Below are 18396 nucleotides of genomic sequence, written 5' to 3' on the forward strand. Positions count from 1 at the left end.
CAGTTCGACCGCATTGGTAATTATGATCGAGATTCCCATCGAGTCAACGTTACAATTGTTGATATTTCATCTGTTTAATAGGTATAAAGGGAGAAACAGTTTCAGATTATATTTTTTGATTGGCTGAAAAAAAATATACGTATACTTGAAAATTATACCTTATAGGGAGATTTAAGGACATATTTTCTAAAATTTTTGAAGTTTCCGGACGTATTGTAATAACATAATTTTATCATTTTTCCATTTTTATTTTTGCGAGCAAATTTCCATAGTTCTGAAACTTTCAACAATGAAATATATCAACCAAAATATGAGAGAAATTCATACTTTCAAAATTCAAAACAGGAAAAAAAAGACGAGTTTTTACTATCACTCTCGTAACATCACATAAATGATTTTTCTTTGTTTAAAGTAAAAAAAAAAAAAAAAAAAACGTTAAAGTCAGGGAATTCAAAAGCTCAAAAATTTAAGATCTGAAACTAAATTCGTGAGGGCATTGGATATTAAATTCCGACATGCTTCGAAATGCTTTGAAAGAAACTCAATATCTTCTGTTGAATGTTTTACTCGCTGAACAAAAGCTCGAATTGGCTGAAGTTTGGTGCAGCAAAATTTAAATATTTTCAAAGTTTGGAAGTGAAATATTTGTTCGTAAAATCTTTATTTAAGCTTTTATTCAATTCTTCCTGCACTAAAATATATCTACCAAACACCGGTTTTAGAAAAAATATTTTTTTAAAAAGATTTTTTAAATATTTAAATTTACTTAAAATAATTATTTGTGTGTTAAATTAAAAAAAATATCATTTTCAACACAGGACAAGCTACAAAAAACTTACAGTACTAAGTAAATCACGAAAGATATTAATTTCATATTTATGTCCATGATTGCCAGCAGGAAGGTGCACTTTCACCCCTCGATTTTTAAAAATGAAATTTATTTAATTAGATGGGAAAAGCTTCAAAATAAATCACGATAATTATTAACCTCACGTTTATGTCTAGTACGCTTTCCGGCGCTGCAGTACGCCTCCCTTGCAGCACCGGTAAGGGGCTGCAAGAGAGGCACTTTCACCCTCTGGCTTTTCAAAATAAGTAAATGAGTTTTAAAAAGCATTATTAGTCTCATATTTTTAACAGTAAGATTATTTTTAATCATTTAATAACTAATAACTTTGAATGAGTAAAATTAATTTTATTTTAAGTAAGGCCAAATTACAAACGCGCAAAAATATTGTGATCAGAGAAATATGTAAAAATTATAAATTAATTAACTTTAACAAAAATTTAAATACATCTCATTGCTTTAAAATAAATAAAATAAAAATAGATTAAATTAATTTAAAAAATAAAAATAATTAAATTAAAAACATAAATTTAAAAAAAATCTTACCAATTTACATACGGGTGTACAATTCTGCATATGAATCTGCGGGCTCTCAACGGCCAGATTCAGAATTTTTATGCAGACAAAGGAAAACAAATCGCACTCTTTTTATTTTCTACAATGTATTGATAACTTGTCACATTTTCTTTAAAACTACATGAGCAGTAATTTAAAACAAGTAATAATTTTGTAAAAAAGCAGTCGAAAACTTTGTACTATGGAATGAGTAAAAACGACAACAACGTGCATAAAGTACAAATAAAGTAATAAAATAGAGTTAAAAACTCAGCAAACAGCTGTTTCGGGGCTGTCATATGCAAACCCCTTCATCAGTGCATAAAAGATGAACGAAAAGTCCACACAATGTAGACCGAACGAGAAATATTGGATGAAGGGGCTTGCATATGACAGCCCCAAAACAGCTGTTTGCTGAGTTTTTAACTCTTATTTTATTACTTTATTTGTACTTTATGCACGTTGTCGTCGTTTTTACTCAAGTAATAATTTCTGTGTAACAATGGGAAGACATTTTTTAAATAAAAATAATCTTGTTACGATATATGCACACGCGTACATACAATCCAAAACACAACAGTGGCGCAACTAGAAAAAAAAATTATGGGGAAAGGGGGGGGGGGCACAAAAATCTTACCAATTTGACAAATTTGATTTGCTTATCAAATCTCTCAATTTTGAAACTTGTAGTTCTAAAAACGCAATTTTAGACGGTCTTTGTGATATTACGGGAAAGACCGGTACAGGTGACTCCGCGGAAATGTGTTGAAATTTTAGCCTTTAAACGTGGTTATAGGCTATATTTATTGACGTTAGGGTAAGGGATGGGAGCTCCGAGACTCTCCCCGATCGTTTTTTTTTTTTTCCTTTTTTGGAAAATAAATAGAAATCAATTCCTCCCCCCCTCCAGATTTTCGAAATTGCAGTTCCGAAAACGCAATTGTAGACAAACTTTGAAGATTTTTACGTGAAGGGGTTCTGAAGCTCTCCCCTAGAAGTTTTTTAAAATTTGAAGTTCTAAAGTCGGCCTGAAGGAAAAAATAAATCTACCAATAATCCGCGGAGTATAATCCGCGGATAAGACGACGCAAAAGTACAAGGTTTTGATTGAACATACAATTTTAGCAACTAAATTAAACCGTGAAGAAGTTCTAACTTTTGAGCCTACAATCAAAACTAATTTTGAAAATAATCAAAAAAATAATGATTTCTTCTCTAAATTGTCATTACCGTACGCTAATTACTTGAAGACAAAGAGTCAAGAAAGGAGCAAACTGTCTAATCTTGTAAAAATGAAGGCTTCTTCCTCTACTGTATGCTTTTTATTTTACATAGCCTGAATCGCGTAAGAACATTCAAGCTATGTAAGATAAACAACATACAGGCAGGGTAACGGTCTCGTCTAATCCCGCTGTAAATGTTGAGGTTCAATGCGTTGGTGTTGAGGGGGAAAAACACAGATAATCCGTGGCAGCGTGTAATCCGCACCTCCTTCATTTTACAATTTTTTAACAAATATTCCCCTTATTATCAATATAATTTTTAATTTCAAGCACGTACGCACAAAAGTAATAAAAAAGAGGAAAAGTTACAGTCTGAAAAAATTGAGGGGGCGCGTGTTTGTGCGTGATGGGCATCTAAATAACATTTTTTTTTATTTACAGTTATTTTAAACTTAAGGTTTAAGGGAAACTAAGTTAAAAAAACATTCAAAACTTATGTTTAAAAGTATTGTATGGTTGTTTTTTATTTAAATGATTCGGTATATTGCCATGTGACATTACTTTAAAACCCTAAAAGAAAAAGAATATTGTTTTAACCGGTTGTGAGCGTAGTAAAAGTTTATTTGAATTTTAAATCCAACTTTAGTTAAGAATTGTCACCGGCTGTATTTTCGATAGTGTTTTTTTTTTTTTTGAGCAATCACGATTGCTTATTGTTCTCACTTGACAGTTTTGAATTCCTATCATTTTATTTCCCCCCCTCCTTCCTCTGCAGCACCACCGTCGGCCGGCCGCCTCACGATGCTGCTCCTCTAGCGGAAACAGTCTCCAGGTTGCGTCACTTACTTGCCTACACTTACACATACACCTACATACACAAACACATACACACACAAACACATACACATGCATACATACATAAACAAACATATACACATACACACACCTACACATACACACAACAACCCACACATACACATACCCCCCCCCCAAACACACATACACACAACTACCCCCCACACCTACCCCCCCCCCCCCCACACACAAACACACACGCCTACATCTACACACACACTCGTGATTGCGAAAAACATTATTTGAATTCAAGATGTCAAAGTTAAAATTATTATTATTATTTTTTTTTGACAAATGGGTTTTTTTTTTTTTGTCATATGGCTGTTGTAGCTGCCATTGTTTCATTGGCTCAGTCTCCATAGCCTCAGACCTGTTTTATAATATGAATCACAAAATTATATATATATATATATATATATATATATATAATATGAATCACAAAATTATATATATATATATATATATATATATATATATATATATATATATATATAGAGAGAGAGAGAGAGAGAGAGAGAGAGAGAGAATATTTTGTTGAACTTTTCAAACTAAAAGTTTCTTGTCAGTTGAAGGGTGAAAGTTTTTTAAATTTAAAAACCAGCACCAGAGGAACGGAATTATTTCCTATATTTTATACATTAGTTCTTCAATGTTCGTTAAACAGTTCCTTTTCTACGGAAGAGGGATCGATTTAATAGTATTGTTTGAATTATGTGCTAAAATGTATAAAAAAAAATAAAAAAAAATTAAAAGAAAAGAAAAACCCAAACTACTCATTTGCATACAAGATGCAAAACTTTATTGCTTTTCTTTTCTGAGTAATTTTAACAGTAACTTAACAATAGCTGTTCTTTCTTTACAGGTATGGGTAATGAAGGACAAAATGAAGGAACAAAAGGTAATTCCAATGAATCTAATTATTGTTTTAGCATGATAACAGTTGCTTTAGACGAGTTTCTTTTGCGAATAGTGGGCAGCGCTCACTTCTAATTTAACGAACTATAACTGAAACTATTTGCGTACTATGTATCCCTAGTCATAAAATGGGGTCATACAGAAAGAAATATCTTCATTAGAAAAATTCTGTATCGTTTTTTTTCATCTAAATAAGAAATGACCAACCTGCGGCAAGCGTGGTATCTACAAACATTCAAAAGTGTTAAGCAAGAACTTATTGAAACGACGTCCGTGAAAATTCAATTCTTCTCACATTTTTTTTTTTTTTTTTGAGCAATCACGATTGCTTATTGTTCTCACTTGACTGTTTTTGGTGTGCTATCATTTTATTTTCCCACCGCCACCCTCCGCACCATCCCCGTCGACCGGCCCCTCACGATGCTGCTCCTATAGCGAAAGCCGTCTCCAGGTTGCATCCATATCCTACACACACGCGCATACGTACACAACTACACACACACACGCACACACACACATACTGCTACACCCACACAAACACATACACACACGCATACATACAGACACCTACACATACACACACAAAAACATACACACAACTACCCATACATTCATGCCTGCACACAGACACAAACACACATGCCTACACACACATACACATACCCCTACACACAAACACACATACCCCCACACACAAACACACACGCCTACATGCACACACTCGTGATTGCGAAATACTTAATTTGAATTCAAGTTGTCAAAATTCAAATTATTCCTTTTTTTTTCTTTTTTTTTGTCGACGAATTATTTATTTATTTATTTCTCTTTTTACAAAACGTGACTGACTTTATTCTTATCCTTTTCTTTACTAATTTATTTGCTTCTACTCCACTTTTTTCAGCTGTTGATAAACAATCGATTAAATCAATAGAAGTTCAACCTAGACGGTAAAATGCGCTAACATAGTTACCTAATACGTAAGTTTGAAATTGTTAGTCTCCAATTTCCAATTTTTAGTAGATACATTAGATTCTACCTAATACAGGAGCGTTCATAAGAAAGCAAGAGGTAAAACTTTGTGATGATTACTAAATGTAGCTCACTAGTCAGTGTGAAAAAAACTTAAAAGTTGCACGAACGTTTATTTTTAATCAGCAAGTTTTTCACTTCTCATCTGGTACATACAAAAAAGATGCCCACTAAAGTCCCTTCCCACCCTCTAAACTTCAAAACGGCTGCTGCTACATTCATAAAAGTGGTGTCCAGGTATAGTAAAATGGCCATGCGTTACTGAACAAAACCGCTTACGGCCCAACCTGGAGGAAAATTTTGAAATCGAAAACCGATTGCAATTAACACAAAAGGTGATTTGAGGCAGTGAGAAGCAAAGGGATGTAAGTGCAAAATCACAAATTTGGACGGATAATCACAAAATTGGATAACGAGTGCGAGTGGTAGGTGAACCTCTTCTCTGTCTTGGGGCAAGAGATAGTACTAATAGCTCTAGTAGGTGCTGCTGTTCAGCATTATTTAGAAAAAAAATTCTATGAAAGTCTACCTAGAACGTTATCTTTGAACTAGTTTTACTCAAAATTTAAAAATTACCACTCACATGCCTTTGCTTCTCACTGCCTCATTTGTAAAGTTATAGAGCATCACCGTTACCCCCCCCCCCCCCCCCCAGTACGAAAAGACGCCTTTTCGATATTAATACAAATAATAGAACGCTTTAAATGCGCATTTGACTTTTCGTGCTTTCCTACAGTGTGCTTTGACGTGAATATTATCTGAGATAGAAAAAAAAAATAATAATAAAAAAAAAGCTTCAACAACATACCTGTATTTGACATTTCACTGTCATATTTTAACCGTAAATACTTTTTTTATTTCCTCCGTTCAAACTTTGTGACGTCAAAAGAACGTGAATTCTGGACGTTTTCGTGAAATCGCGAAAAACCAATTGCCTTTTAAGTCGTTCTGTTCTTTGCATGAATGGAAACAATGTGTACTTTTGTACTAAAACGATGATGTACTACAGCTGAAGTTCAGACAGGAATTCAAACTCCGCAGTTTTCCACCAGATGGTGCCATGAGTGATTTTATTCAGTGGTGCATGGCTCATTTACTATGATTGGACAGCTCTTTTTCAAGTATAGCAGCAGCCAAGTTCAGAGGGTGGCAAGGAACTTTAGTGCGGCCTTGTATATACACATACAGTCAAACTCATTTATATCGAGAACGAATGGACCGTAAACACTGCTCGTTATAACAAATGCTCCTAAAATACAGGCCTGCAGAAAAAAATCATGTAAACTCACACATATTTGTTTTGTTTGCATTTTTGTTTCTGTACAGTACCAAAGAAGTTGTTTAATTTACTTTCAGCTGCCTTTTTTTCTCCTATTTGTTATTGTTTTTCGAGGAGAGCCTATGGCCGAAGAAACATCGTCATTTGCACCCACAGATTCGAAAAAAGTTCGAAGTTTATTTGCACATCAAAATCCATCAAGTTTGTAGAGGGTCACATTTGTTACACATCGTCCCTTGTTTCGTTTTTTTTTTTTTTGTCATATGTATTACATTGAATTTCAGTAGCAGCACCCTCGGAAGCGAATAGATTGGCATCAATAAATATATATAATTTTCAAATGCTTTAAAATATTTTCAAATATTTTGAAAAATGTGCTGTCACACTTGTTCACAGGATTTATGATTCGTCTAGAACTTTAGGTTTACTTCGAAATACGAAAGGAATTTTTCTAAAAAATAAAATAAATAAATAATAATAATAAGCCCAGCAGGAAGTTAACAGAAAATTTTTAAACCACAAAAATAGTCCTCTCTTTAAGCAGGATCTGCTCTTTAAAAGAGAGTTTTTCTCCCGCAGATTTAATATTGTACCAACCAAATATTTCTGACTTCCTCGTTAAATCCGGGTCCTCGTTAAATCGGGGATCGTTAAAAACGAGCTCGACTGTATATATATTCAATTTCAAACGAAAATATAAATGTTATTTATTTTTTGAGTAGTGTAGTTATTTATGGAAAGGAATGAGCTAGCAGTCATTAAGCAAGCTATTGTCATTGTCAACTCAAGGGAATGCTTTAAATTTAAATTGCATTATGCGTGAAATTAAATTTCAACAATTACCTCATTTTGAGGCTTACTGTTAATAGTTTTGTCGAAAGGTAAATGTCGTGGCTTAAATATAAAGTAAGCATTTTTGTTTGAAGAATTTTTTTACACATATTTATATTTTAACTCTCTTAATTCCACTCGTTTAAAAAACCATTACCATTAAATTTCAGCACAGAATACCCCCCTCCCCTCCTCCTATTCATCAATAGCTTTTTTTTTAATATTAAGACTTAACTTACTGCGTCTTTTGTATTGGTCTTAGAAAAAAAAAAGAGAGGAGTCAAACGCGAACGAAACCGAAAAGAAAAATACAAAAACCGAAACCTCAAACTTTTGTTTACACACCGTGCTTTTACTTGAATGTCATGAAAATTTAGGTCACTGATTTTCTTTAGCGATGTTTTTGCAAAACTTTTTTTCTTCTAATCGATAAGGATAGTGCCGAAATCGGTGCGCTTTGATTTTCGACGATTTTCCCCTTTTTTCTACTCTTTATCTAGTTCTTCTTTTTTCTTAACAAGGAAGCAAGTTTCTTTTCTCTCGTGTAAATTATTAATGGCACCAATTTCATGTAGATTTTTATTGATTTAAATTTACCAAGACTGCAAGTAATCATATTATTATTTTTTATTTTTTATTATATTTTCTTCATGATTGACAATATCCACCTTTTATCTTCTCATACTAGTATCAGCATGACTTTGTGTAATAAATTTTTTATTAAGAAACAGTTTTAGAGTAATTTACCTCTTACTGTCTTTCTAGCATTAAAATATGTTTTACTAATTGCATTCGGACGCCAGATTTTAGAATGGTACATTGGCTTAACCCTCTAAAAGGATATTCAGGTAATGAAAAATAAATTATTCTGATATACCTGATTCGTCTTTATTACTACGTGGATAAAAAGTCGTAAAAAATAAATACGTTCTGAGGGCAGTTGTTACAAGAACTTATTAGGAAACAGTTTTGAGCATGAATCATTCAAAAAATAATTAGCAGGTACTAATTTTCTACGAGTCTTTAAATTATGTACCTACTAACTATTAGGAAAACATTCTTCGGAAAGTTTCCTTAAGAAATGTGCGTAAGAGCATTATTTTTTAAATTTTATAAATTCTTAACCCCTGGACAAAAAAAGGTTTTTTAATTTAACAAAAAAAAAAAAAAAAAAGACTTTGTTTTTCTCTTTTTACTCTTTAAAGAAAATTGCATGATTTAAATACTATTCTAATCATAATTAGACCACAAAACTAAATAGTTAATCTTTTTCCGTTTTGCTTTTTTAATTTATGTTATTATTTTGCAAATGTATAAAATGTTTCACATTTTATTTATTTATTTTTTTTAAAAATGAGATCAATACTGACCTCCATATTATCTTAAAGATAATGCACATGTTTGTTTTTCTCTCAAAAAAGCTTATAAAGAATCATTAAACAAGGCATTAAAAAATCAGTGTTAAACATATTTATATTCGTACAACTAATTGCGTTAATTATGATACATACAAATGCTATTTTTAAACATAAAATTTTATAATTTTGTATAAATATTTTTTTTAATCTTATTCAGAAATTAATTACTAAAGCTAAATCAAAAGCCAATGACTGCCAAAACATAAACTTATGTACCGTATTTAATGCCTGCGTTCGAGCCGTATCAACAACGAACAATGTAAAACGACGCATAGCGAACACTTAAATTTAGTTTCAAGAATTTGAAGGCACTTAAAAGATTAATGGACTTAAAAACTCTAAGTAAGAGTTTGATTCCTTCATACTCGCTTTAAGTTGTTTTCAAAGTAACGGAATGGATGTTGCTCCTTACTCCAGTCACATGCAGAAATCGTCGCTGATTGGACGAGGGTAAAAGGGGACAAATCCTGCATTATTTGGGTCCATGTATGTATTGATCGGGGGTGATGTCGGATCGAAGGATTTTCGGATGCTGTGATTTGGAGTGTGCAGCAGTCTGATCTTTTTGTCACCGAGAAAAGTCAATAGATTTGTATGTTTAAAATTTCTGCTCTGTCGTTCTTGTTGTTGAAAGGAATCAACACTTTGAAAGGCTTTTTTTTTCTTGTGCTTTAAAAACCAGAAAATTATTTTTGAAAAGTTAAATTTTAAGTTTATGTAAGGATTAAGTTTATGTAAGTGTTGCATGTAAGGATCTCAGAAAATCTTTCAAAAATTGTGTTTTTTTTTTTGTTTAGAAACATGTTTTGTTTGCTTTTACTTTTCTTTCTAGTTGCTATGCTTTATAATAGTTTGCTTTGTGTTTCCTAAAAGTTAAAAGTTTGAAAAAATTCCAGGTTATATTTTTAGATTTTTTCCATACTCAATTGTCCAAGTGGATGCGTCAATTAAGACCACGTAGACCAATAAGGCCAACCTAACATTTGTCTATAAATAGTTACAAACATTCGTCAGATCTGAATTTTATCATCATGAAAAAGCCTAACCGATGCTAAAGTGTTATCAACGAGCAATTAGTTATCATGCGTCAAAAATGTAGCATCCATTCTTTCAAAAGAGTATTGTCAAAATTGCCTGATCTTATTTTAAAGTATATTCTGTTTCTTCATAGTCCACTGTAGTTCACTGGTAATAAAAATTAGTTAATTGTTCTAGTTATCAGTGTAGATTTCTTTTCAAGAAAACTAATGGCTTTCCTAGTTAAGGTTTGACTGTAATCATCTTATAGTTACATTCGTCACAAAAGAATCAACGGAGGAAGTTCTAAGTAAGCTATCCGATAACAAATAACATTTTGCAGATCAAAAGTTTAAACAATTCACACATTCTGAGTAAATATACTAATTTTCCGTGAGTGTGTTTAAAGAAAAACGAGCTGATGTGGGCATCACATGACTTTCTTTTTACTCAAACTTAATGTCATTTCAAGATTACTGGCAATTTTAATGTGATTCAATAGTTTACTCTCTAAATATCACCACCAGTGGCCAAATTGAAACAGATTTTTTAAAAAACGCACATACGCACATACACACATACGTACATACAGACGTCACGAGAAAATTCGTTGTAATTAACTCGGGAATCGTTATTAATTTCAAAAATTTTGATTGCGGTCAATCATATTAAAATTCAGCTACATAGTTTTAATTTTTTGAATTTGTAAACGTACAAATTAAAACTCAAAACTTTTAATCAACATTTTTCTAAGTAAAGTTTTTTTTAGCAAAAATGTGATACAATTTTGCGCCAAACTGTTAAAAAAGGGGGGAATTATTTCTATTGGGAATAGTTGTATGGAGCTTGTTGCCGTTTGGTTGTTGGTTGTTTTAGGTAACCCCCCCCCCAAAAAAAAAAAAAAAACCTGCCCTTTTACAAAAAAGAAAGTATTGTATTCGCGAAAAAAATTTCACCCAAAAATCGGCCTTAATTTCCATTTTGCTAACCCCCAAATGAATGTTGAGTTTTTTTTTTTCAACCCGACCACACGTGGATATGTGCCTAGGAACGTACAGACACCCGAAATATCCATTTCGACGATCCCCGAGTAAATTACAACGAGTTTTCTCGTGACGTCTGTATGTACGCATAAATGTGCGTATGTGTGTATGTATGTCGCAAAACTCAAGAACGGAATGTCATAGAAACATGAAATTTGGTACGTAGACTTCTAGTAGGGTCTAATTGTGCACCTTTATTTTTGGTTGCATTCGTATGCTCCTTGCATTCGTATGCTCCTCTTTTGCCCCCTTTTTTTGGGGGGGGGGAATCATTGTTAATTTCGATGTAAACTCACGTAGTGTTATAATTTGGCGGACACTTGGTGATATATCACCAGTCTTTTGGTCACCAAGTTTTGTCGCCAACTTGGCTACAAATTTGGCGATTTTTTTTTTAAAATCTGGTTTCAATTTGGCCACTGTTAGTGATATTTAGAGAGTAAAATATTGAATCATATTAAAACTGCCAATAATGTGAAAATGACAACAAATTGGAGTAAAAGGAAGTCATGTGATGCACACATCAGCTCGTTTCCTTAAAGATTTTCATTTTGCAAAATTTTTATTTTGTATTTATCATAATGATTTTACTGAACTTACTAATTAGGAAACGAATGAAATAATACTAATTTTTAGTTTCCTTATACTTACCTAAGGCATTGGGATTTCGCATTTCGGTTTAATTTTCAGAGACTTTGACCTTGTTCTAATCGGGTTTTAAGGCGATGTTGATGCTGTTCAGAAACGTTTGTTATTATTCTGATTTGTTTTTATGGTATTTTACGTTAAAACCCTCGCTCTAATCAAATAAAAAAAAATTTTATTTGTGAAATTGCTTGGTTTTGTTTTTGAAGCTTTTATATTTTCAAATTAGTTTCATTTTTATTTTTATTTATGCAGCGAAAAAAATATTCACCAGAGAAAAAATATTTTTTACTTTGACCCAGACAATGCTGCTAAAATAAGATCTTTGACTTATAGAATATCTTAATACGTCTTATTGATTTCGAGTTTTAGTTGATTTTACGGTTGACGAAGGTTTGTCGTAGGCAACTTCTGCTGAATATTTACCACAGGCCAACGCTCTTCCATTTTTAAATGACTCGATACAAGCTACTTCTCCCTTGTTTTACATTCTAATGGTGAGCAACGCTGTGGTTAAAATATTTTTGTGTTTGTTTTAGTTAAGTGAATAAAACACATGACTCCAAGTTCTGATGAAAAATTATATTGACGGATTTAATGAAATCTTTACCACGGGTAAGTCCGATGCAATTGTTAGATATTAAGTTTATCTTAAAAATATCTACAACAACATTTTGAAACGTTGGTTAGGCAATGATTCTCAACCTGTGGGGCGCGCCCCATAGGGGGACACGAGCACACTCGAGGGGGAGCGAAAATATCTAATAGAAAATATTATTTAAAAGAATTAACTGACTGAAAGGAAAAGCAGACATACAAAAAGAAAAGAAAATTGCACTATTTATTAATTATCTTTTTAAAGTAAACAACTTCTGAATCAAAACTCACTAAATAAAAACATTACTAAATTAAAATAAAATTTCGTAATTATTAGTGAGTTTCTTGGGTCTGTCTTGAAGAAAAAAGTTTTTCGAAAGAAGGTTTAATGTTAGAAACATACACTCTCATATTTTATTTAACCGATATGTACGTTTTTTTTTAAAGAAGCCACAGAAGAAAATCCAGTTACACAAATGTAGGATGTTGAAAATGGTAATAAAATGCGAAATGCCCTTGTTTCTAGTGCGGAAAAAGAGTCCTCTGCTCCTGACCAAATTTCAAATAGTGATTTATTATTAAATTGCCTTTTGGTTTCGTCACTTTTCGTAAAGTCTATGATTTTTTTCTTCTTCATCAATGGAGAGTCCTTCGGGAATCATATGAAATGGATCTCTAACCCACTCGTAACTTGCTATCAATTTTTCGTCACCAAATACTACAATTAATCGTCAGAAAATACTTTTTAAAATTATTTTCCAGAATGGCTAAATGATTTTCAATGGTTACAAAAACAACTTTCACACGCTCTTCTTCAGGTTTATAAGCTATAGAACTGTTACAGGTAGATAGTCAACCTCATCTAGGTCCTAAATTGCTTTCAATTTATTTGCATTCAGTTATTTAATTTCCCCCCTATGTTCTAATAAGACTATGCCCAAAACAAGGTTATGCGTAGTAGTATTCAATTTGTTTACAACATTATCAATTTATTTATATAATAACCTGCTTTAGATCTCCCAACTAGCGTATGTTTCAAATTTTAAATGTGCCCTCGTGTTGACGGGGAGGGGGGGGGGGACGAGAGCTCCCGTCAGTGTTGCAAGGGGAGCGCAGAGCCTAAAAGGTTGATAACACCTGGGTAACGGGAATGTTTTTTGTGCGTATATACGCAAAAGAAAAAAAAATGACAGGATGGATAAGGGGGGTTTCTACAAACTCTTTGAATCTAAACGAAATCCTGTAAACAAAAAGTGTAATCTTACAAAAATTTAAAATATACAGAACAGAAATAATTACCACATCAATAAATTAGTGCCATCTAAAGGCATGACACTAATAATTGATGTGGCGTTGAGTAGAGTGTGATGGTTTATGCAATTTTTGGCATTTTTAATCCAATATAGTGTTATACACTAGCTGTTGTGTTAGCGTGTTGTTAAAACTAAAAGAACTCCCTTTTGTCGATATTGTATTTGTTACTTATAAAAGTGAACATAAAAGATTCATTATTTTTTGTTGAAAATTTTCAGAAACTTTAATACAGGAACTGTGTCGTTCATTTTAAATTTTTTCAAACTATTGTACACAATTTAAAACAAGTCTATACTCTTTTTTAGCACGTTCGAAAAGCAAAGCACTGCAACAATAACAATCTCATTCTCACTAGATTAAACAACTGGGCTGGTGAAGGCAAAACAGGAAAACCGAAAAACTAAATGCATTCCGATAAAGAAATAACAAAAACATTTTATCTAAACTTGTTATGAACGCTTGAATTCGTGCAAGTCTTTTTTATGAAAGAGCGAATCTCCTTATAGACGTAATTTACGATCATTGTCTTTGAAATGGGAATCGGGAGTTAGTTAAACGGCAACTGATACTTACGGATATTTTTTCCCGTGCCGGTGGACAAATGGGATGGAATATAACGATTCTGGAGCAATGGCTGTGTCCTTAGCGCTGGAAGAAAAGTTCCACCGATCGATTTTCTCCCGGCTTGAAAAGAGCATTTTTCGCTATTTGAGAAAGAAGATAAGAATAATCGCAAAACTTTTCCCTCCACTATTTGCCCTTAATTGCTGCAGATCTTTTCAAAGCAGTTTTGAATTGGAAAATGCAAAGAATAAATTCCACTCCGTATTTAAGTCGCTTCGATGCCAAGCAATATATATATATATATATATATATATATATATATATATATATATATGTATATATATATATATATATATATATATATATATATATATATATATATACAGTCGACTCCCGCTACAACGCGATCCGACTTACGCGAAATGGCTATAACGCGATTTTTTCCCCAGTAAAGAATTTTATTCCTAACGCGAATTCTTCACCCGCAACACGAAAATTTTCCGAAAGGAATCGCGACTTTTTCCCCAGTAAAGAATTTTTTCCTAACGCGAATTCTTCACCACCCGCAACACGAAAATTTTCCGAATTGAATCGCCGTTTTTTCGTGAATAAACCTTCATCCCTTTGGCATCACTGAGAGCGGAAGTTCCCACACGGTACTAGTTTGAACATCGCTTATACACATAACTACTTCTCATTTTCCATTTATTTTTTTTCATTCTATATGGGAAAGTTGATGAAATATAATGACACCTAAGAGCGCTGTTTCATTTAAAATTTGTGAAGCTATAAGGAAAAAGAGAAAGTTTCAGACAATTCAATTTCAGACAAGAAAAGCTAAAGATTATGTGCTTAAACAACTATAAAATGCGTAAAAGGTAGCACGACAATTTGGTATGAGTGTATTTTCCGTATCTACAATTAAAAAGCAAGAATAGGAAATCCGTAAAAGTTCACCGAGTAGTTTCTTAGCAAAATGCAGAAATTGTGAAGATGGAAGCTGCTCTTGAATTGTGAATTTAAGAAATCAGGAAGAGGGGGTGTTGCCATAGATGGAAGCGTTATAAAAGAACTAGTGAAGCAACTGTATTGTGTATTTAAAAAAGTTTTTTCCCGGAAAGATATCGGTGATTAATCACATTGTTTGCATTTAATATCGAATAAAGAAGAAATTTGAATGAAAATAGAAGCTAGGTAACATGAATTCATATGTATTCCAGTTGCAATGTTTTCAGAAATAAATTAATAAATATTTTTTTAGCAACATATCTTTGCCTACCTTAGATTTGGATGCTCATCAACAGGGAAAAATGTAGTAAATAAATTATTAGTAGTTGATAATTTATAAAATTGTGTTTGATCTACAACAAATGTCCTATGATGTCAAATGTGAACACAAATGTCCTATGATGTCAAAAGGTATTATCGTTGATGATGTTGTTTGCGCACTTGTATGAGTAACTGAAAGTTATACGAGCACAAGAAAGGATTTTTTTTTCCATGCCGCTAAATAGCAAAAGCTAAGAAATTGCAGTCTCGTAGCTCTAAATATTTTATTCAACCATTACTGAATGCACCGTCAATGCAAAAGACCCATGATAAAAAACGTTCCTTAAAAATATTGCTCATTCTTCAGATATTATAATACTGTTCCAAGGAACGAATTTGCAATTCTTTTGTTCCTTATTGTTCCTAAAAGGCATAGAATAAAGCTAGAATTTATTGCATTCAGTTTCAAGTCATAAAAAAAGAAAATGTTTCATCGACTTCTACGATACAATTTAAACGTAGTAATAGCCGGGAGACATCTAACAGAAAAGCTTTTAAAAAAGGAGAATAAGCATTCAAATTCAATTGCTGAATGTAAAATATCAGTTGAATGTTTCAATAAAAAGGAAGCGTTTTAACAATGTTTTTTTTCTCGCAATAGAGCATTTTTTCGTCGCATAGAGGACAAAGATTAAGTTCAAGGTTAGCTGCGTGACTGTTATTTTGAACTATAATTTACGTGCATGAAATACACCGCCAGCTCAGTCATTCCAGCCGAGGACTGCAGTTTCGTGCTTATTAGCACTCATCAGCTCGGCATAGGAAGTGACTGAGCAGGAGGTGAATAACCTCTTAAGAAAGCCAAGAGTGCCAAACAAACTGGTTGCTAATATAGAATTAGCACTGATCAGACGAGTGACCGAAGCAATGGTTCGGTTCAACTCGAATATTGAAGGCAAGGCATGGTGTTTTCAGTAAGTTACCGCCCTATAGCCAGGGCTAAGGCAGAAATACATGAAGTACACCACTAGCTCAGTCATTCCAGCCGAGGACTGCAGTTTCGTGCTTATTAGCACTTATCAGCCCGGCATAGGAGTGCTAATAATCACGAAACTGCAGTCCTCGGCTGGAATGACTAAGCTGGTGGTGTATTTCATTGTATGTTCTGCCTTACCACTGGCTATAGGGGCGTAACTTACTGAAAAAATACAATTTACGTGCAAAATATTTTCAGGATTTACACGACTAAAGTAGCATATAAATTTAGTAATTAGGCCTTAGAGATAGAAGTAGTTGGAAGATAACCAACAAAAAACTATTTTGAAAATTAAAATATGCTAGCAAACTTAATGCAGCAAATAAAATTTCAGTTCGATGTTTCAATAAAAAAAGAAGCATTTAACTTTTTTTTTTCTCGCAATAAAGCATTTTTTCGCCGCATAGAGGACAAGGATTAAGCTGAAGGTTAGCTGCGAGACTTCGCTACTACGAAATTAATCTTCCCATAGAGTAAGTGCAGCATTGGATTTTCTATATTTTTTTCCAGTAAAACTAGTTGCAATCAGCGTTCTACATTGAGAATAAAAATTGCGCTATGTGACGCATGTTCAACTGAAACAATTCACAGCACATTATCACCTTAAAATGTGCAAATACGTAAAAATTCAAGTCTCAAAAATGTTTACGAAAAAAAGAAAAAAAATGGAAATTAACTGGCATGATTAAAGCTACCATGAATCACTGTACACAACTAATTCAAGCGTGTAAATCAGGTCACTTATACACTAAAATCTTCAGTTCGGGGACTAAAAATCAAGTATGTTAGTATCACTCGCAAATTAATTAACACTGTCCACAACAAATACCAGAACTTTCAAAACTAAATTATATTTTCAATTATATGTGTCAGTTGTTTAAATCTGACAGTACAATTAATGGCTCATCATCAAGAACACACTTGAGACGTTTACCTTAAACGTATTTCCTCGACAAAGCTCCTCACATTCTAGGAACGTAATTAACCATTTGTCACGAACACGTGCAATTTCTCGATGAACTCGTTTATCAATGAAACAAATAATGCTCATACGTACTTCGGAAGCTTTAGAAATATGTCTGTAACTAGAGACGTGTAGTTTCGCCGGAGAAGGTGTGAATGTCCAAACAATCGTTTCGCTTGTTTGCTCTCTGAAGTTTCGTTTCACACCATCTTTGTGGAGTAGGTGCTTTTAACATCGGGTTGGTTTAGAATTGAAGGTTATCAAACTTAGTTCTTGAATCGTGTTGATTTAACGTACTTCTATTATTTTGAAAGTTTGTAGAGTGATTGTTGTTATTTTTATTGTTATTTATAAACTAGTTGCGTTGCTCGACTTGCCCGGTCTTCAAGTGACGTATATATTCAACAATTAGGCTTAAATAAAATAAAAAAAAACATCATGCAAAATTTCCCTTCCAAACAATGACGACTTTAAGAAATGAATACGATGAATATTGCTTTAAAAGCGTAACTACGTAAACACAAAATAAAATAAGTTTAAGAAATTTCAATGAGAAAAATGGAAATAAACAACGGATTCAAAAAGAGTTACCGTGGGAACGCAAAATAAAATGGTTGAAAACTTGAATACAGAACAGATTTTTGAGCTTCTCTTAATTCGATTGTATTTTTTTTTCAAATCGGGATAGAGGGTTAAACTTGCGACCTTAGGTCGAGTTAGATCTGGAGTAAAAAAAGCAGCTCTTTCAAATGGTGTCAAAAAGAAAAATGTGAGACAACTCCTTCACTTTTTATTCATGGATTTAATGAAGAAAGTAGTGTCTAAATTTCAACTAAGCCTAAAAAAATTCGACCCCAAAACGCACATAATTCCAGCCGTAATTAAGTAAGAGCGTTGAAACAAATTGTGTAGAACGTGGAAAATTCTACCCTTTCCAACGATATTTAGTATTACTATATGCAGGTAATTTTTCACCCCCATATTCGGGAATTTAC

The 18396-nt window shown here is 32.9% G+C and overlaps 1 protein-coding gene across 3 annotated transcripts in view; it reads left to right on the top strand.

The window, feature by feature from the left end:
* Window positions 1-18396, top strand: part of LOC129224085 (uncharacterized) — a 152939-nt gene that overhangs the window by 89443 nt on the left and 45100 nt on the right. For 2 of the 3 annotated variants that reach the window (XM_054858487.1, XM_054858489.1), the window contains exon 2: window positions 4343-4378. The exons of the other annotated variant lie outside the window; for it this stretch is intronic. In XM_054858487.1, coding sequence (XP_054714462.1) covers window positions 4343-4378 — 36 coding nt within the window. The remainder of the gene's footprint in view (window positions 1-4342; window positions 4379-18396) is intronic. 3 annotated transcript variants of the gene reach the window in all.

This window comes from Uloborus diversus, chromosome 6, assembly GCF_026930045.1.
Source record: "Uloborus diversus isolate 005 chromosome 6, Udiv.v.3.1, whole genome shotgun sequence".
Lineage (NCBI taxonomy): Eukaryota > Metazoa > Arthropoda > Arachnida > Araneae > Uloboridae > Uloborus > Uloborus diversus.